Source organism: Typha latifolia, chromosome 9 (genome assembly GCF_019914945.1).
Source record: "Typha latifolia isolate L0001 chromosome 9, TyphaL0001v2, whole genome shotgun sequence".
Taxonomy (NCBI): domain Eukaryota; kingdom Viridiplantae; phylum Streptophyta; class Magnoliopsida; order Poales; family Typhaceae; genus Typha; species Typha latifolia.
The window spans coordinates 1,849,382-1,873,098 of record NC_133094.1 but is presented as its reverse complement, the minus strand read 5'-3'; the positions used below and the strand labels follow the sequence as shown (position 1 = coordinate 1,873,098).

The 23,717-nt window shown below is 37.6% G+C and overlaps 4 protein-coding genes and 1 long non-coding RNA gene across 6 annotated transcripts; 4 read left to right on the top strand and 1 right to left on the bottom strand.

The window, feature by feature from the left end:
* The first annotated feature begins 774 nt into the window (after positions 1-774).
* On the top strand, positions 775-3,882 carry LOC140795007 (large ribosomal subunit protein uL10-like). The gene is made up of 5 exons (XM_073147367.1): positions 775-1,128; positions 1,630-1,698; positions 2,813-2,911; positions 2,998-3,390; positions 3,496-3,882. Exons 1-5 carry the CDS (start codon positions 871-873, stop codon positions 3,643-3,645), a joined length of 969 nt encoding a protein of 322 aa, XP_073003468.1. The 5' UTR covers positions 775-870; the 3' UTR covers positions 3,646-3,882.
* A 384-nt stretch (positions 3,883-4,266) lies between these two features.
* On the bottom strand, positions 4,267-5,066 carry LOC140795008 (uncharacterized). Of its 2 annotated transcripts, none has more exons than XR_012110241.1 (2): positions 4,927-5,066; positions 4,267-4,829 (listed from the first exon to the last, which is right to left on the bottom strand). It is a non-coding gene; the product is annotated as an uncharacterized lncRNA (long non-coding RNA). The 2 variants fall into 2 exon arrangements; XR_012110242.1 differs by having other exon boundaries at positions 4,267-4,841; positions 4,927-5,020.
* Positions 5,067-6,131: 1,065 nt separating this feature from the next.
* LOC140795162 (F-box/WD-40 repeat-containing protein At5g21040-like) lies at positions 6,132-8,532 on the top strand. The gene has a single exon (XM_073147584.1). It carries the CDS (start codon positions 6,583-6,585, stop codon positions 8,284-8,286), a length of 1,704 nt encoding a protein of 567 aa, XP_073003685.1. The 5' UTR covers positions 6,132-6,582; the 3' UTR covers positions 8,287-8,532.
* A 4,227-nt stretch (positions 8,533-12,759) lies between these two features.
* On the top strand, positions 12,760-15,773 carry LOC140795161 (probable receptor-like protein kinase At1g30570). Its single transcript, XM_073147583.1, has one exon. The coding sequence runs from the start codon at positions 12,908-12,910 to the stop codon at positions 15,404-15,406; it is 2,499 nt and encodes an 832-aa protein (XP_073003684.1). The 5' UTR covers positions 12,760-12,907; the 3' UTR covers positions 15,407-15,773.
* A 738-nt stretch (positions 15,774-16,511) lies between these two features.
* On the top strand, positions 16,512-23,686 carry LOC140794741 (obg-like ATPase 1). The gene is made up of 12 exons (XM_073146890.1): positions 16,512-16,737; positions 17,299-17,466; positions 18,356-18,479; positions 18,608-18,699; positions 18,861-18,959; positions 19,422-19,535; positions 19,916-19,980; positions 20,695-20,811; positions 21,525-21,600; positions 22,075-22,167; positions 22,909-22,959; positions 23,098-23,686. The coding sequence occupies exons 1-12, from the start codon at positions 16,651-16,653 to the stop codon at positions 23,194-23,196; spliced, it is 1,185 nt and encodes a 394-aa protein (XP_073002991.1). The 5' UTR covers positions 16,512-16,650; the 3' UTR covers positions 23,197-23,686.
* Positions 23,687-23,717: the final 31 nt, after the last annotated feature.

Here is a 23,717-nt window from a genome sequence, read left to right as displayed (position 1 = left end):
CATGGGGATGACAGGCTGCTGAATTAGAGATCATAAGTTGGGATGATTTGCTCATCCTCAGTAATCTTTTATTATAGGTTATTCGTATAACTCTTTTAATTTAACTCATTTACCCTCCTCCTCCTCCCCATTTTGCCATGCCATGCCATTGTCACGGGCGGCGCAGAGGCCATGATCACTGCTTCTCTCACCTTGTCTTCTATCATGTCTTATAGCTAACCGGTGTTTGGATCTATCAGTTTCTCCTCTTGCCATTGCCACATTCACCTCCCGCTCTCGTGCAGTCTTCAAATCTCGCTTCAAATCTCGCTTGGTGTCTTTTGTGAAACATATAGACCATGTCTTGGACTGTCGAATTGCAACAAAATTACAACAGACTGACTCGATTCTCTTTGCTCCTCGAAAGCTATTTGAACTGCATTTTATTCTCAATTATTTTTATAATACGATGTCTTTCACTTATACAATGCTGCTAAATAGGCTAAAAACGTTGGGCCTTGTGTGAAAGAGCCTCTCTATTCTCACCTTTTCTCGTATAATTTCTGGATATTAATGAAATGCTATCTGATGGCTTCGATGGCGCAGCTCGAAATAAAATTAAAGGAGCAAATCATGATTACCATCGTAGGATCGAAACTAAATTTAAAGCGAAGTTTCACCGCTCGATCAAGCTCGGGTCTATTATTACGTGCATATCCCTAGGCCCTAGACCTAGCCCGTTACACGTGTCCGTTCCGGAGCAATCCGTTAGGTATAAAAGGCCAACAAGAGGGTTTAGGGTTACAGTCTCTCGTCCGCGAGTCGCCGTTCCACTCTCACTTCCGCGATTTCTAGGGTTTCTCGCTCTCTCTGTCTCAGTAGATAGCAGTCATGACGGTGAAACTATCGAAGGCGGAGAAGAAGGTGCAGTACGACAAGAAGCTATGCCAGCTTCTCGACGAATACAGCCAAGTGCTGATCGCCGCCGCCGACAACGTGGGGTCGAATCAGCTCCAGAACATCCGGAGGGGTCTCCGTGGCGAATCCATCGTCCTCATGGGGAAGAACACCCTCATCCGCCGGTGCATCAAGATTCACGCTGAGAAGACCGGGAACAAGGACTACCTCAACCTCCTCCCGTTGCTTGTGGTATGGGAATTCTGTCTCTCTCTCTCTCTCTCCCTCTTGTTTAGTTTCTATTTTGCGGTCATTGGGCGCTTGGTCTCTGAGATAAGTGTGGGAAAGTTGAAATTCTTTTTTGTTTGAATTCGGCATCCTCTCAACTCGTATGATTTCTGCTTTTTGCTCATTTTCTTCTTCTCTGGGATGGTTTAAATGTGCGGTATTTTTGCTGCATCTTGTTAATTTTCTTGCTCAGTTTTTAAATTTGGTAAGTTAATGCTATTTCATTTTTCTGATTTTGTTTATGCATGACTTATATTTGTTAATATCTGGGGATTAGTTTATATTTACTTGGTTGGTCTCTCGTAATTTTATCCTCTACTGCTTCAGAGTTTTGGCTTTGTGTTTAGTCTGTTGAGATAAATGGGAAACTTTGCTGCATTTATTGCCATTTGAGGCACTCTCTCTATGTAGGTAGCAACGAAATGAAGCTTATTTTCTCATCTTTTGTTTATTTGGTAATTCCAGGGAAATGTTGGATTGATTTTCACCAAGGGAGATTTAAAGGAGGTCAGCGAGGAGGTTGGCAAGTACAAGGTTTGTTTCTGATTTCCTCAATTGCTAATTAAAATGGATGTTCTGGCTCTCATTCATTGACCAATTGTTTAAGGATGTATGAAGAACCTGCTATTATGATTTGCAAATTCTTTGTGAACTACATTTTACCATTTTCCCTTTTTAATATGTATTAAAAGGAACTTCGTGTTTGTAACTAAGAAATATATGATAATGTATTCTTTCATAAATATTCCTTGTGTACAGAAGACTTGTAGGACCCTTCAGATATTTTTCCATGTTTTGTATTTACTTGTGAATCCTTTAGACATTGCCAACTGGGAGTATACCATGTATTCACAAAATCTTGCAGTCACTAGTAATTAGAAGAGAGAGAAATCTTAGACACGACAAATAGCTCTGTTGATGATATACTCCACTTCTTCCTACTTATTGATATTCTTTTTCTGAAAAATTGATCACATGTTTGATTTAATGGTGTATCTATTCATGTAGAATTATAGCACATGTAGATTAGTGGTGAGCTAATTGAAGTTTTTTTTTCTTTGAGGCATGATCTTGAATATTTTTTTCACATCAATTTATTTTTGTTTCTGATAAATTCAGGAATTTTCTTATTGAAGCTAGTTGTATTGGATCAAGGGGCAGAAAATTGTTGCATAAACAATTTGCACCGTGGTCCTTGATGTGGGAGTTCTGTTTGTTGTTTTTCTTATTGCCAATATTTCATAAGGTGAAAAGTGAAAACTGCCAGCTGATGAGCTAACATACTAAGTTGTTGCATAAACAATTTGCACCTTGGTCCTTGATGTGGGAGTTCTATTTGTTTTCTTATTGCCAATGTTTTGTAAGGTGAAAAGTGAAAACTGCCAGTTGATGAGCTATCATACTAAGTTACATGTCATTTCTCTTGGAACCACTTTTTTGTGCCTATGTTGGTGAATCTTGTTGATAATGTGGTGACATTTGTCTAATAATTTGAATTTATAATTTGCTGGTCTGTCAGAAATTCAATCGGATTAGGTTTGTCTTTGTATGACATGACATTGTAGTTATATTTTGTCAAGTGGTGACATTGTAGTACACTACTTTTAGTATCTTTTGTGACATTGATGTTTTTCCTCTGGCAAAATAGGTTGGAGCTCCTGCTCGTGTAGGACTTGTTGCCCCTATTGATGTTGTTGTTCCTCCTGGCAATACAGGGTTAGACCCCTCTCAAACGTCCTTTTTCCAGGTTAGTTGAAGCCCGCATGTTTCAATTAACACCAGGAAGATGTATGTCTGACTTGTCTTTTTGTTCTCATTGACCATTAAATCCAGGTGCTGAACATTCCTACCAAGATTAACAAGGGTACTGTCGAGATCATCACCCCTGTTGAGCTGATCAAGAAAGGTGAGAAAGTGGGCTCATCTGAGGCTGCTCTCCTTGCCAAGCTTGGTATTAGGCCATTCTCTTATGGCCTCGTCATTCAATCCGTGTACGACAACGGGTCGGTCTTCAGCCCTGAGGTGCTGGACCTTACCGAAGATGATTTAATTGAGAAATTCTCTACTGGTGTCTCAATGGTTACTTCATTGGCATTGGCTTTGTCATATCCGACCCTTGCAGCTGCACCCCATATGTTCATTAATGCCTACAAGAATGTTTTGGCAGTTGCTATTGCCACTGAATATTCCTTCCCTCAGGCAGAGAAGGTCAAGGAGTTCTTGAAGGTATGGTGCTTTATGCGCTGTTAATCCACCATACTGCTGTTAGTAAGTTGATTGCATTTTGCTAGTATGTTTTTGACTTCTTACACTGTCCTGGCCATAATGTAGGATCCAAGCAAGTTTGCTGTTGCCGCACCAGTTGCTTCTGTCGATGCCGCAGCTGCTGCTCCGGCTGCAGCAGCAGCCAAGGAAGAAGAGAAGAAAGAGGAACCTGCTGAGGAATCTGATGATGACATGGGCTTCAGCTTATTCGATTAAACTAGGATTCTCTTGTTATGATGAAAAGAATCTTCACTATCATAGGTTCATTTCGTTAGCTGGGTGTTTTGAGAACTTTTTACTTGCTTCCTGTCAAGTTTGTTATCTATGTTTGTGGTTTACTGTCCACTTAGAAGAAGCATATACAATATATGCACGGAATTTTGTTTGTGTATCTTTATATGCACTAAAGTTGTTCACCTTTATCTCAACCTTTCTATTAATATTTCTCAAGAATCCTGACTTGCCCTCGTGTGAGAAACTTGTTGATTTTAATGTCCGAGTTTGAAACAGGCTTCTTATTTTACTATTTATCCTAATAAATTTAGAGATTTAAGTGTACAAATGACAATTAAAATACTTATATTTTAGATATGAGTTCGTTGTGTTAGGTTTTACTAATTCTCAATTCCTCGGTAGAATTTGAGTTCGTTGTGATCTATTTTGGTATATGCTCGAGTTCTATTTATTTTCTTGAATGAAATTTTTTAGTACATTGTCTTGGAACTCGTGATGATGGATAAAAAGAAAAGGAAAAGGAAAAGGAAAAAACTTAGTAACCTAACTTGTTTGTCACCCAAGCAAGTAATTTTAAACGACTTCCAAGTAACATACAAAGAATGCCTTGCTAATACTCAAATTAATATTTCCAGAACACCAAATACAATAATAGCAGTTCAACTTTACGATTCCAAAACATAGACTATAGTAATCTACTACGGCCAAGCTGGCCCAAATCGGAGGGTTTGGGCGTCAACCACCCCTCCACCGGACCAAACTAAACCCCGAACCTTTCCTACTTCCCAACCTCGAGCGAACCGCATAACCCAGCGCGGCGACGCCGATGAGCACGACGCCCACGACGCCGCATACCACGCCTGCCGTTAGCAGCGCCGCCGAGCTCCGCCGCTTCACAGGGGTTGTCTCGTTCCCCTCCACAGCGGCGTTCCTGGCCGGTTCGGCGAGGTCGAGCGCCTCGGGGAGCGCCACCTCCGGCCGGCCACGGAAGAAGGCCGCCATGGTCGGGGAGGCCGGCCCGGGGTCCGCCGCGTGGGCCAGTCCGTGATCCGACGGTCGGGGATCGACGGGATCCGATCGGACGGAGCAGATCGCAAGGAGGCAGATCGCGAGGGCGACGCCAAGCTCTTGACGGACGAGATCTCGCCGCCGGTACGCCGCCATCCCTTCAAATACACCTACTTTTCTTTTTTACAAATAGGTACAAAACTTAAAAAAAAAAAAAGAAATCGAAATTTTTGGGGGTGGATTTGGAAAACTAACCTCTGGTTGCGAGCTCTGTTCCTTTGCCCTTGCGCTGAGGAGGAGAAATGGAAGAAGGAAGAGAGAGAGAGAGAGAGAGAGAGAGAGAGAGAGATTAAATAGTGATGAAGGTTTGCATGTGAGGATTTAATAAGCCTGTCGGAAATGCCCGTGAATTGGAAAAATGGCATATAGCAATTGGTTTGAGTTGTCATATTTTGTCTGCACTCTATTTACGAAAAAAGAAGACAAAAAATAAATAGTTTATGGTGATTTTTTTTACCTATACCTAATGTTTATTTTACTCTTTTGGGGTATTTTAAGAAGATTATAAGGTCTTAAATACATTTTTACCTCCTCTTAAACTTACATGTGTGATCTTATAGTGATATTTAATCACCACAATGTGGTGATGTATTAGTTTCAATGCAAAATAGCCAAATTATTTATTTTTTTAGATATATTTATTCTAAATGCTGCGAATTGTGTTCTCTGTTAGCTGTTGATGGAAAAAAAATTAATAGTTATGCATATGTTATGATAGCGAATGAGATAAAAAAAATTAAATGTTAGAGATTGGCTATTAATCCTTGCATCTTTTTAGCATAGAGGGATTTGTTGGGATTGAGATTAGAATTTACAAATCACAAGTGATGAAATATGGGGCCTCTTAGTTATGTGATGATTAATAATCCTTAATTTAATAGTCGATGCTAATGAGCTTCCGTGAAACAATTGCCACATATATGGCTGCCAGATTAGATTAAATACTAGAGAATGACTATAGCTTTGGCATTTCAAAATAAAATAATTTAATTTATAAAAATGTTAAATTATATATATATATATATATCAATTGCTTTGGGTGAAATCTAACCCTCCCCCTAACACCAATCATTAATCCGTGAAATCCAGCCGTCGATTTCTCACAAGCATAGGCGGTCGATCGGCGGCCACGCACTATATAAGGGGAAAAAATGTTTTCCATTTTTTTCAAAATAAAAGAATTTAAATATATAAAAAAATGGAATTTCAAAATAAAAGAATTTAAATATATTAAAATATTAAATATTATATATATACCAATTGCTCTGGGTAAAATTCAACCCTCCCCCTAACACCAAACATTAATCCGTGAAATCCAGCCGTCGATTTCTCACAAGCATAGGCGGTAGATCGGCGGCCACGCACTATATAAGGGGAAAAAAATGGAATTTAGAAGGAAGGACGAGCCCTAATTCTATTTTTTTTTTCCTCCGCTTTAAATTGCCTTTGAGAGATCCCCGAAGTCAGAGCTATTTCATTTCTAGGGTTTTATTCCACCGTTCGTCGGAATTCCCGTCTCCTATTTCGAGGTACTCTCCTTCAAGTTGTTCGTTTTCGTCTCTGCGTAGTGTTTCGTCAGCATCTCGTTCTCTAGGTTTAGGAATCGCTTTTGAGGGGATCTCGTGCGAGCTAGATTGGGGTTCCTGCGGATTATAGCTGTTTTGTCGGTTGTATTCCTTTGCAAGGTAGAGTTGTAACTTGGAGCTTCTTTTCTTATCTATTTATCAAAAGGCAGGATTTTTACCACATATTGTTGATAAAAGAAGGATTTTTTTGGGGGGGGGATTGTGAATTTTGCACAGTTGGGGAGATATTTATAAGGAGTATTCTGTGCTGGGATTGGTCTTTTTTATGGCCTTAGAATGCAACGAGATAGGAGACTCATCAGCCAAAAATTATATTCATAGTCCCTGGAAGAAAGAACTTGCTTTGACCAATCCCAGAGCCAATAATATCTGGAAAACGAGAAAGTCTAATTCCAGTAGAAAAACCAACATTAGGTCAATCATCCCAAAACCTGTTTCTGGGCTCCCTTTGAATAAGGGTGGCTCGAAATCTAACAACACTGCTACTGATGATTCGTGTCTAAACGCCAGTAATCGGTCCTTTGCCGATCTCCCTCCTGCTCTCGTCTGTGAGATTCTCCAGTGCCTTGATCCAAAGGAGCTCGGGATTGTATCCTGTGTCTCCACCCTCCTGCATACCTTAGCGTCGGAACATCAGGGATGGAAGAATTTCTACTGCCAGAGATGGGGCCTGCCTCAGCTGCTGGGCTCAAGTGCGTCAGCCATTTCGGGTCCTTCAAACCAGAGATCTTGGAAGGAACTTTTCGTGGAGCGTGAGTTCAGGATCAAATCATTCATGGGGAGGTTTAACATCGATGTTCTCCATGGTCACACTGAGGCTGTTCGAACGGTGTTCCTTCTGCAGTCAGCAAAGCTTATATTCACTGGTGGGTATGACTCTGCGGTTCGAATGTGGGACATGGAAGAAGGGTTGTCAATTGCAGTGTCTCGTTCTCTTGGTTGCACAATCCGAGCTATCACGGCTGACTCTGAGCTTTTGGTAGCTGGTGGAACAGATGCTTTCCTCCAGTGCTGGAGGGCTAGTGAAGGACATCCCCATCTATTTGACATTAGCGGGAGCACTGTGAATCAAAATTCTGAATTCCGCCTTTGGGGGCATGAAGGCCCTGTGACTTGCCTCGCATTGGACTCCAAAAGGATTTACAGTGGGTCATGGGATATGAGCATTCGCGTATGGGACCGAGCTGGAATGAAGTGCGTGAGAAGGTTGATGCATGGAGACTGGGTATGGGCTCTTTCACCTCGTGGTTCTACTGTTGCTAGCACAGCTGGGAGAGACGTCTATGTTTGGGACACTGATATTGGAGAACCGGTGAGTGTGATCTCCAATGCTCATGTGGGTAATGCTTATTCCTTGACTCGTACATACTTGGGGGATGTGCTGTTCACTGGAGGTGAAGATGGGGCAATTCACATGTTTGTGGTTAATGAGGGCCATGCATACGAGGACATTGAGCCAGCGGTCACTTGGATTCCACACACTGGACCTGTTCATTGTCTTGCTTTTGAGTATCCGTGGCTTGTTTCCTCTTCCAGTGATGGCAGAATTGCACTGATCGATGTAAGGAAACTTCTAGTGCCAAGCCAACATTCTTCATTGAAGCAATATTCAAGGGTTAAGCACCTTGATCCTGATGCAGTAGAACCTCCACAGAGGATGCTGCACGGGTTTGGGTGCAATCTTTTCTCTGTTGACATTGGTGCAGATAGGATTGTCTGTGGTGGTGAGGAGGGTGTTGTGAGAGTCTGGAACTTCTCGCAGGCACTGGAGATTGAGAAGAGGATCCAAGCCCTCAGAAGTGTTAGACTGGAGAACCGTATGAGGCGGCGTAAGGCTCAAATAGAGATGAATTCTAGTAGTGGAAGGGCAGATCAGTGTTCTGTTGTAGCTAAAAGAAACCAGTTGAATGGGGATAGGAGTGGCATTTGGTACTCCAAACGTGGTGTCAATGGCAAGCTCAAGGCCTAGATAGGATTTCCTTCCTCTAAGTTTCACTTTTAAGGTGCTCACTCTGATAGTCTGATGGTTCTCTAGAATAGCAGCAGGCCTCTCTTTTACCCAAGTACATAATGTTATCTTTGGTTTAACTATCTCCTACTTGAATTTGTACTCTCATTTACTTTACAATGACCAATCCATAGTCTTTCATTAACCTTACTCTTTTCCATGCAACCTTTTCTGTTAATCTCCTATAAACTGGGTTTTTCTAAGAAATCTCCTGTTAAGTTTGAGTATGCGCTATCCATATATTTTTTGTATGAGTGCTGGTTTGCTTGAAGTATTGGTGAAGGTCTACAAAAGAACAATTTGATGGTGGTCATTGGTTTTGCTGTTTGTGACTACTGATGCAGAATGTGAATTCTAGTCGTAGTGTTTGGATTGCTTGATTACTAAATCTGTAAAAGTTGATTCTTAAAAGGTCCAATAGGTTCTGCAGCAGCATTTGAAAGAAAAATAAGAAAGCAGTTTGGTGTCTTTGCTTTTTTGTGATGTTCAATTAGCAATTTTGGCACTTCGTTATAGTTGGAATTGCTTTAAGTTCATGATCTAACTTGGATTAAACCAGATGAGATGGTTGGATCAGGACTCAAATTGAACCCCAGTCTGCTCTCGACCCGAGAAAAAGAATTTTATTTGGCCTGAGCCTTATATTTGTATCTCCTTTTCTTTTATGTTGTGAAAAAAAATGTTACAAAGTCCATTTCCCGCATGATATTTTGAATGTAATTTTCAGTCACCATGCATGACGAGAAATGAATCCAGAGTTTGGCAGACATATTAATTCATTGATATAACATGCTCCTGCTTTAGTCTAACTGTATATCTGATTGGTTTGGAAAAGGATAGCTTGTTCAATTTTCTCCACCCAGTGCGGGATTTTCTTTTACTGCAATGTTCTGAGGTTAATCATTTATAAATTTTTTGGCTTATTAACAGTGTTTCAGTTTTATTGGTTCAAACCTCTTCTTGATATATTTTTTTGCAAGTTGACTTGTCTCACCAAATGGACCATTCACGGGATCTTTCTTGGTATAATTTGTTTTGAGTTAAATATATTTTATCTCATTGTACTTATAATTAAAATTACTTTATTCTCTATACTTTAAAAAGTTTTAAATTAGTTTTTATATTTATAATTAAATTAAGACGGTTAGTTTTTTTGTTAAATTTAATCAAGTACGATGGCTATTTATGTAATTTTGCTATATTATATTAAAATCTATTTATTTTTTCTAATAAATACGATATGGGCATTTTGATTATTTTAATATTATTCAGTTAAATTTAACGGAAAAATTATTTGTTTCACTGTAATCATAAGTATGAAGATTGACTTGAAATTTTTTAAAATACATGAGAATAAAATAATTTTGGACATAAATACAATGAGTAAAATACATTTAACTCTTTTTCTTTTTTTTATCATTTTGCTGAAATGCCACCGAATGAGTTTAGTTTTTTGAAAGGTGAGAGTAGGGATATATTTTTGAGTTTTTGACCAAACTAGTTCTCTTTTATATTATATTTATTCAAATAGATTCCACATCAAATTTACACTAAAATGTGTCTATAGCACTAAAGCTTAACTTTTCTGACATTTTATGTATATTCTCATTTTTAAGTAAATTACTAAAATGTTCAGTATTTTACTTGATACAACACTGATATAATTAGTGTTGTAATTTTGGGCGGATAAAATGTTTAACAAGTAAGCGTTTTATTTAGTGCTACTTTGAAATACACACTTTTTGATATTAAGGTCTGTGTAAGCCATTTCGGTAAAAAAAAAATTAAAAATTAGCCTAGTTTAATTAAAAAGTCCGTTTTCCTTTGAAATAAGACTAGAATACAGATGGTAACATGCACACACACAAAAAAAAAAACAAAAAAAAAACAAAAACAAAAAAAGAAGAAGCAAAAGGACTGCAATTTTCTTAAAGCAGAAACACTTTATATGGGAAATATTTAAGACTTCTCAACTTGATTAAACTAAGAAATATATAGTATGATTAACCTTAATAAAGTTTGATATTTGTGAACATCAGCAATTTTAGCTACATGCATTTTAGAGTTTTTGGGTGTCATTAGTATTTGATACTTGGATTTCTTATATGGGAGTTAAATATTAAATTCCATCACCAGTTTCAGGAATGTCAGATGAACAGTTCCTGAAGTTGCAAGTTGCAACACTATATCTTCAATGTCTATGTATGAAATAATTTTTTGCTTCAATATACGTGTAAATAAAGTTATCATCATGCCTGTCAAACTACATTGAGCAAGAAAATAAATGGCAGCCATCATGAATTCAAGCTGAATCAAGTAACATTTTTTTGTCACTAGCCAATGCCATCATATATTAGTATTGCATCTTACTAAAACTTCTCATATTTAACTCCTCTGATCATGTTCAGATGTGACATATCTCATCATTTTAACCAACTATAAAAAGAATTCAACTCTGACCCATCTGGAATCTTAATCCCATTTGTGCTCCATGCTTAATGATTTAAGTTGGCTAGATTGGATCTCACACCAATTAATTCTTAAATCAAGTCTTCTTGAGTTAAATATGGCCAGAAATAATTTCTCTCTGTCTTGAAGAAGTATAAGATGATCAAATTGTTCCTTTATAATATACTATTTGTCATATGACTGCATCTAAAGGGGCTGGCGATTTAATTAACTTAGAATGGATCTATTCACAAAGTATTATTTTACTTAATAATGACATTATGAAGCACATGGCATCAATTCACTTCCTCTTTGATGCAACTAGCAATAAACTATAGTATCTAGCATGCATCAAAGCAGAACACCATCATCCATTACAAGCCAAGTGTTAGATGTACAATAGATATAGAAAATTTTATTCAAAACACTATAGATATTACCATTCACATCCATTTATAATTTGACTCATATTGTAATTTATAATGCTTAAAAAATAGCCTAATTAACTTTAATCTAACAGTAAGAGACCCAACAGAGAATCTTATCTTACTCTTGGAAATTTTTAAAAAAATACACCTAAAATTTTCTAATCTTGATAGACTAGTTCTTGTCTTACTTTTAAGTGTTATTTTACTGCTATAATATGTAGTTTGTAATTGTTCCTTAAAAAAAAACTAATGTTAGAATATTTCTGAAGCATTAAAAGTAAACTATAAGATGTTTTAAATAAATTTCCAAAGCATTCCAAAGAATCATTTGCCTTTACTTTTCTCTCATGTTATTTTACTTTCACTTTCTTTATTTGTTATTTATATTATCTCTTTATCATCCTCCTTCCAAATGGCTGTGGTGGTATGCCCATGAATGAGATCATGTGTCTCAACCATCCATTATGGCAGTGCTGATGCACCCACAGACAACATTATGTGCCTCCACCCCCTTTTGAAAATGGATTCTCCTTGCTAATATCAAATCATTAAACTCCCTAATCTGAAAGTTAATGCAAGAAAAAAATAATAGTAATCTGTCAAGAAAGTTGAAACACCTTCACACAGACAGAATCACAGATATAAAAAGAAAAAGAAAAAGAAGAAGAGGAAGAACAGAGGAACAGAGAGGCAAGTGCTTGCTACAGTATTTACTTCTTATTTTTCTTGGTCTTTTTTGCATATATCTACCTACATTTTAATCTTTTATGGGGATCTTCTTCCTTTTGAGGGGATAAGACTAAGCATAGGGGGGGTAATATGAAAAGGAAAAGAAGAGAGAGCAATTCCTTTTCTTGGTACTCCACTGGCTAAAATTTTGCACTTTGGAGAGAACAGGCAGTTAAGCATCCTTTTCCAACTGAGCTCTTTGTCTCTCTCATGTGCTAAAGGGAGAACCCCATCTGGAGAAATTGCCAAGTTGTGGCCCATAATTTTTGTTGGGTTCTCATCTTTACTGGCTCATTTGACAGTGGGGAGAGAAAAAACCCAACCTTTGAAGCAAAGATCTCTCCTTTCTTCAACCCTCCTTTGGTTCTTGTAGGGGATTCCATAGGTGAGATCCAAGCCTTGAGATTGCGGCATCAAAAGGAGCTGCTTTTGGAGAGTTGTTATCTGATTTGTGACCGTTAGTGCTTGGCATTTAATCCCCTTTTGTCAACTTTGAGTAACCGAAGAAGGGAAAGGAACCCATTTGGATCTAATGGCAGTATTCTGTCTACATTCCTAAAGCTGGGTCTTCTTGAAGGTTGTTGTTTGATGGTCTTTATGCTCTAGATCTTGCTTCACTTGTGCATTTAGATCCCTCTTGTCGCTTGTAACTCTATTCATTTTTTTTTTCCTTTTCCTTCTTTCTTCCAGGTTTTGCTATCTGGGTTGGAACTGAAATAGATAGAAGTGGTTGATCACAAGGTGGTAATGCTCTTTTTTTTTCCAAAAAAAAAAAAATCTCTTGCTTCCCTGTAATTCCTTGAGGGTTCTGCTATGTATGTCTGCAAAGTTTGAATCTTAGATGTCTTGAAAAGTTGAATTCTTGCTCTTCTAGTTTGATGGAATTCTTTTAGAGTGCATCCTATCAAGATTTCAGAAGTCTTTAAGGTGTCCATCTCCAAGATTGCCACAAGTAAACTGTGGATCAGATTTGAGATATGAAGATACTAGACCTGTTTCTCTTGGGTCTTGTAATTATACTTTCGCGAGTTGCACAAATTCATGGGAGTACATTTCTGATCAATTGTGGATCTCATACTAGCAGTGATGCTGATGGTAGGAAATGGGTTGGGGATGAGGCTTCCAGTGATAATTTTACCTTAAATTCTCCTGGAATTGTTGCATCTGCTGCCCCAGTCAGTGGAGAGGCAGTCTTTGGATCTTTATATAGAAGTGCCCGCATTTTTAACACAGCTTCACACTACAACTTCAGTGTTCTTTCTGGAAATTACTGCATTAGACTTCATTTCTATCCCTTTGAGTTTGCAGCATACAATGCAAATGAGTCGGCATTTGATGTGATGGCAAATGAGCTGAAGTTGGTTTCCAAGTTCAATGTCTCCAAGGAGATCTCACGGAAGAGTCTCAGCAGTAATTCGGTCATCACCTCCATTGTGAAAGAGTATTTTCTCAGTGTCAATCTTAATGGGCTTCGGATTGAGTTTATTCCCATCTCTGGATCATTTGCTTTTGTGAATGCACTCGAGGTCATTCAAGCTCCTGATAATTTCTTCAATGAAACTATAAACAAAGTAGCCAGCAATGGTCTGAAAATCCCTTTGAGTTTGACTGACCGAGGAATTGAGACCATGTACCGCTTAAATGTTGGAGGGCCAGGAGTTAAATCCAATGAAGACCAAGATCTGTGGAGGCCTTGGGATTCAGATGAGAGATTCATGTTCTCTGTGAATGCTGCAACCACGATATATAATAGTTCAAATGTAAGTTATATATCTAGCAATGACTCTTCAATTGCGCCTATTATGGTTTATGAGACTGCAAGGATTATGAGCAATAATGAAGTTGTGGAGAAGAGGTTCAATGTATCATGGAAATTTCCTGTTGACCCCAACTTTGACTACTTGGTCCGTTTACACTTCTGTGAGCTGCGTTATGATCAACCGAACCAGAGAATTTTTAAAATCTATATCAACAACAAAACGGCTGCTGAAAACTATGATGTGTTTGTGAGGGCTGGGGGGATGAACAAAGCCTACCATGACGACTATGTTGATGCTGTTTCCCAGCAGATAGACTCTCTTTGGCTTCAGTTAGGTCCTGATTCTTTGACCAGTGCTTCAGGTACTGATGCACTTCTAAACGGTTTGGAGATTTTCAAGCTCAGCAGGAATGGAAACCTCGCTTACATATCGGAAAGGATTAACACTGGTGATGGAAAAATTTCTGCTAAGAAGCCAAACAGCAAAACTATATCCGAAGCAGTTGGTCTTGGTGTTGCTTTCATAATCACCGTCACGGTTGTCTCTTTTCTGTCATGTCATTGTATTCGAGGAAAGAGAGCAGCTACTGTGAAAGAGAGCCCTCCTGGTTGGCATCCACTTTTTCTTCATGAGACCATGGCAAGCACCTCTGATGCTCGAGCATCGAAATCTCCTCTGATAAATACTGGAACAACAGCTAGTTTAAGAATAGGCAGGATGTTCACTTTGGCGGAGATCAGAGCTGCCACAAGGAACTTTGATGATTCTCTGGTTATGGGAACTGGAGGGTTTGGTAAGGTCTACAAGGGTGAAGTTGACGAGGGGAACCTAGTGGCAATTAAGAGGGCACATCCTCTATCTGGACAGGGCCTAAAAGAATTTGAGACAGAAATTGAGATGCTTTCAAAGCTTCGGCATCGGCACCTTGTTTCCTTGATTGGGTACTGCGATGAGCAAAGGGAGATGATTCTGGTCTATGAGTTCATGGCAAATGGGACATTAAGAAGCCATCTCTATGGAAGTGGTTTCCCGACTCTTACATGGAAGCAGCGGTTGGATGCATGCATTGGGGCAGCTCGGGGACTTCACTATCTTCACACTGGAGCAGACAGAGGTATAATCCACAGGGATGTTAAGACAACCAACATTCTGTTGGATGAGAATTTTGTTGCCAAAATGTCGGACTTTGGACTGTCGAGAGCCGGACCTGCATTGGATCATACCCATGTTAGTACTGCAGTAAAAGGAAGCTTTGGATACCTTGATCCTGAATATTTTCGCAGACAACAGCTTACTCAAAAATCAGATGTCTACTCTTTTGGAGTGGTGCTGTTTGAAGTCATCTGTGCCAGGCCTGTGATAAATCCAAGCTTGCCAAAGGATCAAATTAACTTAGCTGAATGGGCGCTCCGGTGGCAACGTCAGCGGTCGATTGAAGCAGTTATCGACCCACGGCTGGAAGGGGATTATTCGTTGGAGTCTTTGAAGAAGTTTGGGGAAATTGCTGAGAAGTGTCTTGCCGATGAGGGGAAGAACAGGCCTACGATGGGTGAGGTCCTATGGCACCTGGAGTATGTCTTGCAACTCCATGAAGCTTACAAGCAAAAGGCAGATAGCGAATTATTCAGAAGTAGCGAATTCGGCTTTACCGATTTATCTTTTAGTCTCCCAAATATGAGAGAGAGAGAAGAGGAAGTTTCGTCAAAGCCATCGTAAAATAAAATCGATAGTGCTCTATGAAACCTGAGTGACACTGTCTGAAGACATTGTTGGAGTTGTTGATTTCAGATAGCTGGGTCACCCTGAGAAGGTCATTTTGAGTGTTAAAAACTTTTTCATCGCATGATAGTTAACAAGTAACCTTACATTCTTTGAAATCTCTTCTGCTCGAAGAAGTTGAAGAATAGGATTTCCTGTAGATTATCAAGTATGAAACTGTCAAAATGCTAAAGTTTTCTTATCATCTGGCAGATGAATCTCTCATGCCTGAGTCATTTGTTTCAGACACTGAAAATTAATGTACTTTTGTCCACTGAGACATGTATAAATGCTACTAATGAAATATATCCTCTTGAGTTTATAACTTTCCTTCTTGGGTTTTATCTTCTGAATTTAACTGACTAAAGCTCTTGGTAACGATATCTATATAAGAGGTTAGCATCTGGCCTGGAAGGAGAAAATTGTAACACCAAAAAACACACGATATGCTTTTCTTCTGTTACTGCTATAGTTGTTCTTTTGTTAGATGAACTAGTTATTCTCAACTCCTTGTGATTCTCTCTCTCATTACAGACTCCTTTCAAGACTACTTTATTCTCTTTATAAATCTGGTGAATTCAAAGCTACAACAGCAGCAAATCAAACATGCAATAAAAAGGTTCAATAATCCATCCTAAGCACCATGATGCTAAGCTGAATATGTGAAGATGCCTTGAGTACTTGCTGGTAATTCAGAATCTGAAAGGTTAAGTCTAAGACGTCTCTATGCAAGAATGTGAAGCAGTAATAATAGCTTGTTGCAGTTAAAGAAAGGCCAAAGAAATAATTCTACAAGTGTGAATTAGATTGTATAAAACTGATAGCTTCCTTGCAGATCAGCAGACAAATAATAATTTATTAAGTTTTAGTCAACTTCTTTTTTGTTCTTTTTTTTTGTTTTTTGAGGAAATAGTCAACTTCTCGGACGTATTAAAATATCTGAAATATAGGAGGAGTCGATCTGGGCCCACAAGGGCCTAGTTCTTGGGCCGGAGCAAGATGAGGATTGAAGACCGGCCCAATTTGTAGGCCCGATTAGTATCCAGTTCGAGAGCACGTCCTCGGATTTAGATTCTAGGGTTTACGCCACGTTCTCTTCTCATCTCGCCTTCATCGAAGGACAAAAAGCTTAGAGCTTAAAGTGGGAGTGGGCGAAGAACTGAATCGTAGAAACAGCCATTTGGACTTAGAATCCTTCGCAAATGCCCCCGAAGGCCGCGAAATCGAAGGATGCCCCGGCCGAGCGGCCCATTCTTGGGCGGTTCTCGTCTCACCTCAAGATCGGAATCGTAAGCTTTCGACCATCTAAATTTCCTCTGTCATGAAGAACAATGGGTTTTTGTTAGGTTGTATTAGATTTTATTTCTTATTTATTTGTTCTTAGCTATCTTTTCTTCGTTTCCTTGTTTTACTTTGTTGCTGCTTTCGTGATTGTTTATCTTTCTTAAGTATTTTGGAGGGAACTGTGATGTTTTCTGTATCGCGAAATGATTCTCGATCGGTCAAGGGGAATGTTAACTTGTTAGACTGAAAAAGGAACTAAATTAAGGATTAAATGTTTTATCTTGTATCGTTTGATGGGGAGACAATGTATTATTGTAGAATTATAAGATGAAACTATTATGAGCATTCGGTTCTTTGTCAAGAGGAAAGTTTTTTTGTTTAGACTATAAAGGGACCGGTTTTAAGATAAAAGTTCCATCTTTTTACTCTTCAACGCATTATTTTTTTCTTTTATCTTGTGTCGCGTGGTGTGAAGACAATGCATATGTTTTAGAATTTTAAGATGAAATTAGATCAACATTCGGTTGTTTCTATGATAATTTGTGTATGTTTTTATAATTTAACAGGTTGGCTTGCCGAATGTGGGAAAATCAACTCTTTTTAACACTCTCACAAAACTGTCAATCCCTGCGGAAAACTTCCCATTTTGTACCATAGAGCCCAATGAGGCACGGGTTAATATTCCAGATGAGAGGTTTGACTGGCTCTGTCAACTATTCAAGCCAAAGAGTGAGGTTGGTGGTTTCACTCTAATAGTATTTTTCTTCTGTAGGGCTGCAAGTTAGGTCTTTGCCTATAAGTATGCTCTTTTTCGTTTGTGTTTATTTTTCTTCTTTAAGAAATTTATAGATTATGCAGTTCTTGCTTGTTTGTATATTCATTGGATGTCATTCAAAGTTTCTTTCTTACAATTATAAGGTCCAGTTTATCCATTGTTGACAAGTTGGGGCTATAATTGTTTAATGATGCCCTAACTTTAGCATTCCTATAATTGATGGTTTGTTGCAATCTCTGTCATGCAAATGGGACTCGTGTAGTGCCCAACACATTTTCTATGCATTGAACTCAGTTATTGGCGTAATCAACTAATCAAGGCTGGTTTAAGAAGAAAAAATAACAATATATTTTGCTCTTCTTCTGTTAAAAATCTGCTTATCGAGCCAAAAGTAGTGTAACATGTATGTAAACAATGCTTTGTGCCTAGGGATGAGTTTCAGATTTTAGCTGAGCAATTTATCTTTGTGCTCTTGCTGCTAAACATTTAACCTTGCTGAAGCTTTCAGCGTTTTACATTAGAAAGAACTTCTAACATGTTGAAGCATAATGTAGATAGAAAACATATAGTAACAGTCTATTGACGTTCACTTCTGTCAGCTTCTTACTTTTTATGTCACTCAGTTGCCACTGTATAAGAAATATAAGTTAGAGAAGGGATGCGCATGCCGCATATTTCTTTCTCTCACAAGTTTGCATACTTGTGGAAAACTCGATCAAAACATTGTATTTCATATTCTTTTCGAGGAGAATTATCATCTAATTACTGTGATTTCCTATTCTGTTTCTTTAATTCTTCAATCTATATTTGTAGAGGTATAATAAGTCATGATATTATTTGTTATGCAGGTATCAGCTTTTCTAGAAATACATGACATAGCTGGACTTGTAAGAGGGGCTCATGAGGGACAGGGTTTAGGCAACAACTTCTTATCTCATATTCGTGCCGTTGATGGAATCTTTCATGTGTTAAGTAAGGTCCTTTTTCTTGAATTGGGGAGGATAATAGATTTTTGATTTGCATGAGATATTTAGGATGCTGGTGCATTTTGTGACTTCAGTTGTGGAGTGTTATTCTAACTCATCAAAATCCTGTTCTAGGGGCATTTGAAGATCCTGAAATTATTCATGTTGATGACCTTGTGGATCCTGTAAGGGACTTAGAAACCATTGGTGAAGAGCTACGGCTTAAGGTATTGTTAGTTCTCATCGGGCAAAAATAATCTATGTTGTTCTTTGATATCTATGTATTGTAAAAGCAAGGTAGACCTAAGTGCTATTATTTATCTTGCTCCCCAACTTGTGTATGCACATCTGCTTTTTGACCTCTTTGTACTGCATGGGCTTTTTGTAGGATTTGGAATTCATGGATAGGAGGTTGGAAGACCTTGAGAAGTCGATGAAAAGGAGCAACGACAAGCAGCTTAAGATTGAGCATGACTTATGTGACAAGGTTAGTGCCAACTTCTCAGGAAAGAATTTTATCTGACTACAGGAATCAGTAAGTAATAGGGGTTGAAATTAAGGGAGTTATATCTAAGTTTCTTCTGCAATAAAGTTGTAGAATTAGGTAGATTAAAAGTGTAGTCAGTTTTTAGAACTTCGATAAAAGATGTCTATAGGATGTCGTGTATGAGTTTTGTGGTATGGAAGGTTGTTTGTTTTTAGTAGAATCCAGTTGAAAGATCAGATTCACCAGCAGATTATATCTTCAGCTTCAAAGCTTCAAGTAGTCATTTTAGTTTTTCTGGACAGTCTCAGGTGTTGCAATTAGTAGCCCGACGAGGAATACTGCAAACTTTCGCTCTATATTTCTCTCCTTGCAAACTTGTGGTTAACTATCCTTGTATCATTTCCTTTTATTCACGAATTACTACTCAGCAAATTTTTTTGTCATTATTTCCTCATGCTGCAGGTCAAAGCATGGATAATGGACGGAAAAGATGTCCGCCTAGGTGATTGGAAAGCTGCAGATATTGAGATATTGAATACTTTCCAGTTGCTTACAGCCAAGCCTGTCGTCTATTTGGTATAGCCCCTCTGCTATGAAAAAAAGAAAATGCTTTCCATTTCTTTTGTGGAAGTAGGCTTTTCAATTTTGGATATTTTTGCTGAATACACCCATTGACTCTTTGTATCATTTGGGGTGGTAAGAAATTAAAAATTGGTCTCGCTTGTGATCTTCTCTCACTTGCCCATCTTTTGAGATCAGAATGTGCATCTGAGCTGAAAGCACTCACTTTCTGTTAAGCTCTTTTAAATGATGACAGAAGGGCCATCAACTGTCAAGAAATAAATACAGATCGTCTTCCAGTTTTCCTCTTCTTTTTTCAATTGTCCTTTCTCATGTCTAAATTTTTTGAGATATATGCTTTATGTTTTATGTTTATCTTTTATGTCTATTTACAGGTGAACATGAATGAGAAAGATTATCAAAGAAAAAAGAACAAGTTTCTTCCCAAGATCCATGCTTGGTATGGCTATGTTCAAATATTATTACAGCAGGATGGCTTGAGATGCATTTACATTTTGATTTTGCTTCTGCATTTAGTGTAATAAATATATGACTTGTGAAATAAAAAAAAAAACCATAAAATACCCCAATTTGTTTGACATTATTTTCCGATTATCTCTCTTTTTTTTTTGGAACCTGATGGGCTCTGAAAGTCAGTAATGACTTATTCAGCTACCTTACTTGGTTACATGCAGAATTGCACTGGAATAAATAATTGCATTTCTTTCAGGAGTTATTATTTTATACTGAGTAAAATATCTTGAGAAGCAGGAAATGTTGTTGCAAGAATGAGGATTACTAGTATCCGGATCTAGCCATATTTTATAATTATATGTCAAGCTTTATAGTATAAGGTTTTTTTTTTAATATTCTGAAATGATTTGATGGACTTGGAAAAGTTGTTGAGAATTGTGTACTGCATAAACTGGTAAATACTATGTAAGTCCAGATGCTCTGGAGATTCAATTTCTCCCAACTTTAATGATAGATCATGTTCCTGGAATGCACATGTGATTGTGCTTCCAGATTTTAGCATGGTGCCAGTTGTAACAATTTGCTGAAATGCCTCATCCTCTGATTCCACATGATATAGATTAAACATGTAATCTATCAGCTTCTCTATTGCATAAAATATCTCAATTGTAGTACCTGATATGTTTCCTTTTTATCTCAGGGTGCAGGGGCATGGTGGTGAGCCTATTATTCCATTTAGTTGTGTTTTGGAAAAGTCACTAACAGATATGCCCGAGGATGAAGCTGCTAAATACTGTGATGAAAACAAGTTGCAGAGGCATGCTCTCATACTATCTCGTCTACCTAGTTTTCAATGATAATTGATTAATAAGAAGCATCTGACTGTAGCAAGTAGCACAGAAGGGTATCTATTAGGAAAGTTTGAGAAATTATTTACTCCAGAATATGGAATGATTTCTGCATTTTTTTTCTTTCTTTTTTCTGCCCCTTTTATGAAAATCCTGATAAATGAAGATATGCACATCAGTAGTTGTTTTTCTATTTCATCTTACCATCATCAGGAGATGTCGCCACCTAGTTTGACTGTAGGGCTTGCCACTGTGCCACCGACTGCTTGCTTCGTCCTCCTAAGATATGCTTGCTGAGCCTCATGCATTAATATGTCCTCCGATATTAACTTCTGAAGGTTTTCATTGTTTTGCTCAAACTGTTCGCTCCTGTCACATGACAAGCCACTAAAGCAGAGAACTTGAGCTATATGTACAATCACATGGTCTTTCTGTATATGTTTTTGAGTGCCTGCATGCTGCTAAATAGTTGCACAGCACACAGCATAGCAGTTTATATCTATTTCCCTTGCTTTATGTGAAGATGATGAAAAGTTTTTGGCAAATTTTATGGCTTGCATTTTGGTAAGAGAATAACAACATGCTGATATTCACACAGCTTGAAGCTACATTTTTATGATATAATAAACCTTTTGCATTAAATGTTAATTTTTTAAAGCAAGTTGTCTTTTATGTGTTTCAGTGCGATCCCAAAAATTATTAAGACTGGTTTTGCAGCAATCAATCTCATATACTTTTTCACTGCTGGACCAGATGAGGTATATCTTTCCGTTGTGTGAATCTCTAATGCTGAATAGTCGAGTCTTTGTTATTATTTTTGGAAATTGTGTTTTGCTTCTTTAATTGCTTTTGTTTTCCTGACATAGAACTATATAATAACATGTATTCTAATTTGTTTGTGTCGAATACTCTTTATACTTTTCTGTTAATATTTCTGAGCAAATAATCTTTTTCATGCTGATATAGCATTTACTCAATGTTTTTCCTCTCTATATCTGTCCAAATGATCTGTCTTACTATCAGCTAACTATTACTGTTACATATCTAATTATTCCTGTGTCATCAAGCTACTCTTAAATGTATTACGATCCATATTATCATAGTAGTTGCATAGAACCAACAACACTTGAATGGGAATTTTTGTATTTTAACCATCAACCAAGCCTTTAGCCCCAACTATATGTTTGTATTTTTTGATTTACTGAGTTGATGTGTAATGAATGTTGTCCTAGGTGAAATGTTGGCAGATCAGACGACAAACTAAGGCCCCTCAAGCTGCTGGTGCTATACACACTGATTTTGAAAAAGGTTTTATATGTGCTGAGGTATTTCTCTTTTATTTTATTCCCTTTACATGTTACTGTTTGTTCTCAAGTTGATGCTCACATTAGAAAGAGAGATTTCATACCTTTAATTGTTGGTGATTTATCAGACTTCCTATTTATTTGTTTTCTGTTTTGGATTAGAAATATCTTGTCTGTTTTCATTTCAGTATTCAGTACTTTAATATTTTTGATGTTTCACTTCTATCAATTATTAACAAAATTTCAAATGAATTATGAAACTAGAGTTGTTTGTGTTTTTTTCAACCAGAATATATTGTTTTCTTAAATTGTTTATTGAAAATTGGAAATTGTGCCATCAACTCTTCTTACCCTGCCTACTTTCTGGTGATCGAAAGATGGTAGTAGAATGTTCTGGGTGTGTCTAGTTGGATTCATATATAACCTTGTCTAATATCTACGCATATGTTCTTAATTGACACTATGTCATTGATATTGTTTCCGCACCTGCTCTCCATATTTAGCATATGTCTATATCTTCTGTACATATTACATATCATGAATTTCGTGTGCTGCTCTTTTTGATTCAATTTGAAAGCTATATACACAAGACACTCCACACTGTTTCATCTGATATCTTTTCAATTTCATTTGACTCCTTAAGGAATTTGTAAATTATGATGTCAGTGGATTCAAAATGCTGCTTAGTTCTATGTATTTTGGGATAGATAGTATTATCACAATATTATGTTAGAGTTATTTATATGAACATTCTGGCTTCAGGTTATGAAATTTGAGGATCTAAAGGAACTGGGCAGTGAAGCAGCAGTTAAGGTACAAAACTATCACCATTCTGTCATTTGCTTCTTTTCCCTTTTTAGTTTTTAGAGCTGATTCTGTTTATACCTCAAAGTTTGTTTGAAAAAAAAATTATGGATATATCTCTTACCGTCATTGTCCTCGATATTATAGGCTGCTGGAAAGTACAAGCAGGAAGGAAAGACCTACGTAGTTCAGGATGGGGACATTATATTCTTCAAATTCAATGTATCTGGGGGTGGAAAAAAGTGATCTCTTTTTGAAGCTGAAGGCCCACAGAGCAATGTTAATCTGATCCGTGATTTTGCTATATCATTTTAAATTTCGCTCTTGGAATTACTGATTCATACGGGCGATTATATATTTGAATTAATCGAGTTGGTGATGTACCTTATGAGGCTAAAAAATTGAAAGAACACCAAGTATTTACCCTTCTTGAGGATCTGTACATTTGTATTTTAAATCTGTAGCACTGTGATGGAAAGAGTTGTTTGCTATGATCCAAAAATAAAGAACACAGTCCATATTTGAGGTTTCCAGATGATGATCAGCTTATCCAAATTTGAGAACTAACAGCAGAGCTGTGGGAATAATTCACTAATATTATGAGATGCCCTCTTTGGGCAAATAATGTATTGAGTTTCATGTATCATATTACCTCACTGTGTTGTATTCTGAGAAAAGATTTAGCCTATATGTTCCTGACCAGAATTTAAATGGAGTTCATCTGTACTTTTTACAAGTTCCATGGTGCTAAATTACCCTCTTTTATT

Bases quoted from the DNA above. Each gene is read 5' to 3' on its own strand.
- LOC140795007 (XM_073147367.1), top strand. From the start codon at position 871: ATGACGGTGAAACTATCGAAGGCGGAGAAGAAGGTGCAGTACGACAAG. The intron at 1,129-1,629 runs GTATGGGAATTC...TGGTAATTCCAG, and splicing joins ACCTCCTCCCGTTGCTTGTG to GGAAATGTTGGATTGATTTT. The intron at 2,912-2,997 runs GTTAGTTGAAGC...CATTAAATCCAG, and splicing joins CTCAAACGTCCTTTTTCCAG to GTGCTGAACATTCCTACCAA.
- LOC140795162 (XM_073147584.1), top strand. From the start codon at position 6,583: ATGGCCTTAGAATGCAACGAGATAGGAGACTCATCAGCCAAAAATTAT.
- LOC140795161 (XM_073147583.1), top strand. From the start codon at position 12,908: ATGAAGATACTAGACCTGTTTCTCTTGGGTCTTGTAATTATACTTTCG.
- LOC140794741 (XM_073146890.1), top strand. From the start codon at position 16,651: ATGCCCCCGAAGGCCGCGAAATCGAAGGATGCCCCGGCCGAGCGGCCC. The intron at 18,700-18,860 runs GTATTGTTAGTT...GGCTTTTTGTAG, and splicing joins GTGAAGAGCTACGGCTTAAG to GATTTGGAATTCATGGATAG. The intron at 22,168-22,908 runs GTATTTCTCTTT...TTCTGGCTTCAG, and splicing joins AAGGTTTTATATGTGCTGAG to GTTATGAAATTTGAGGATCT.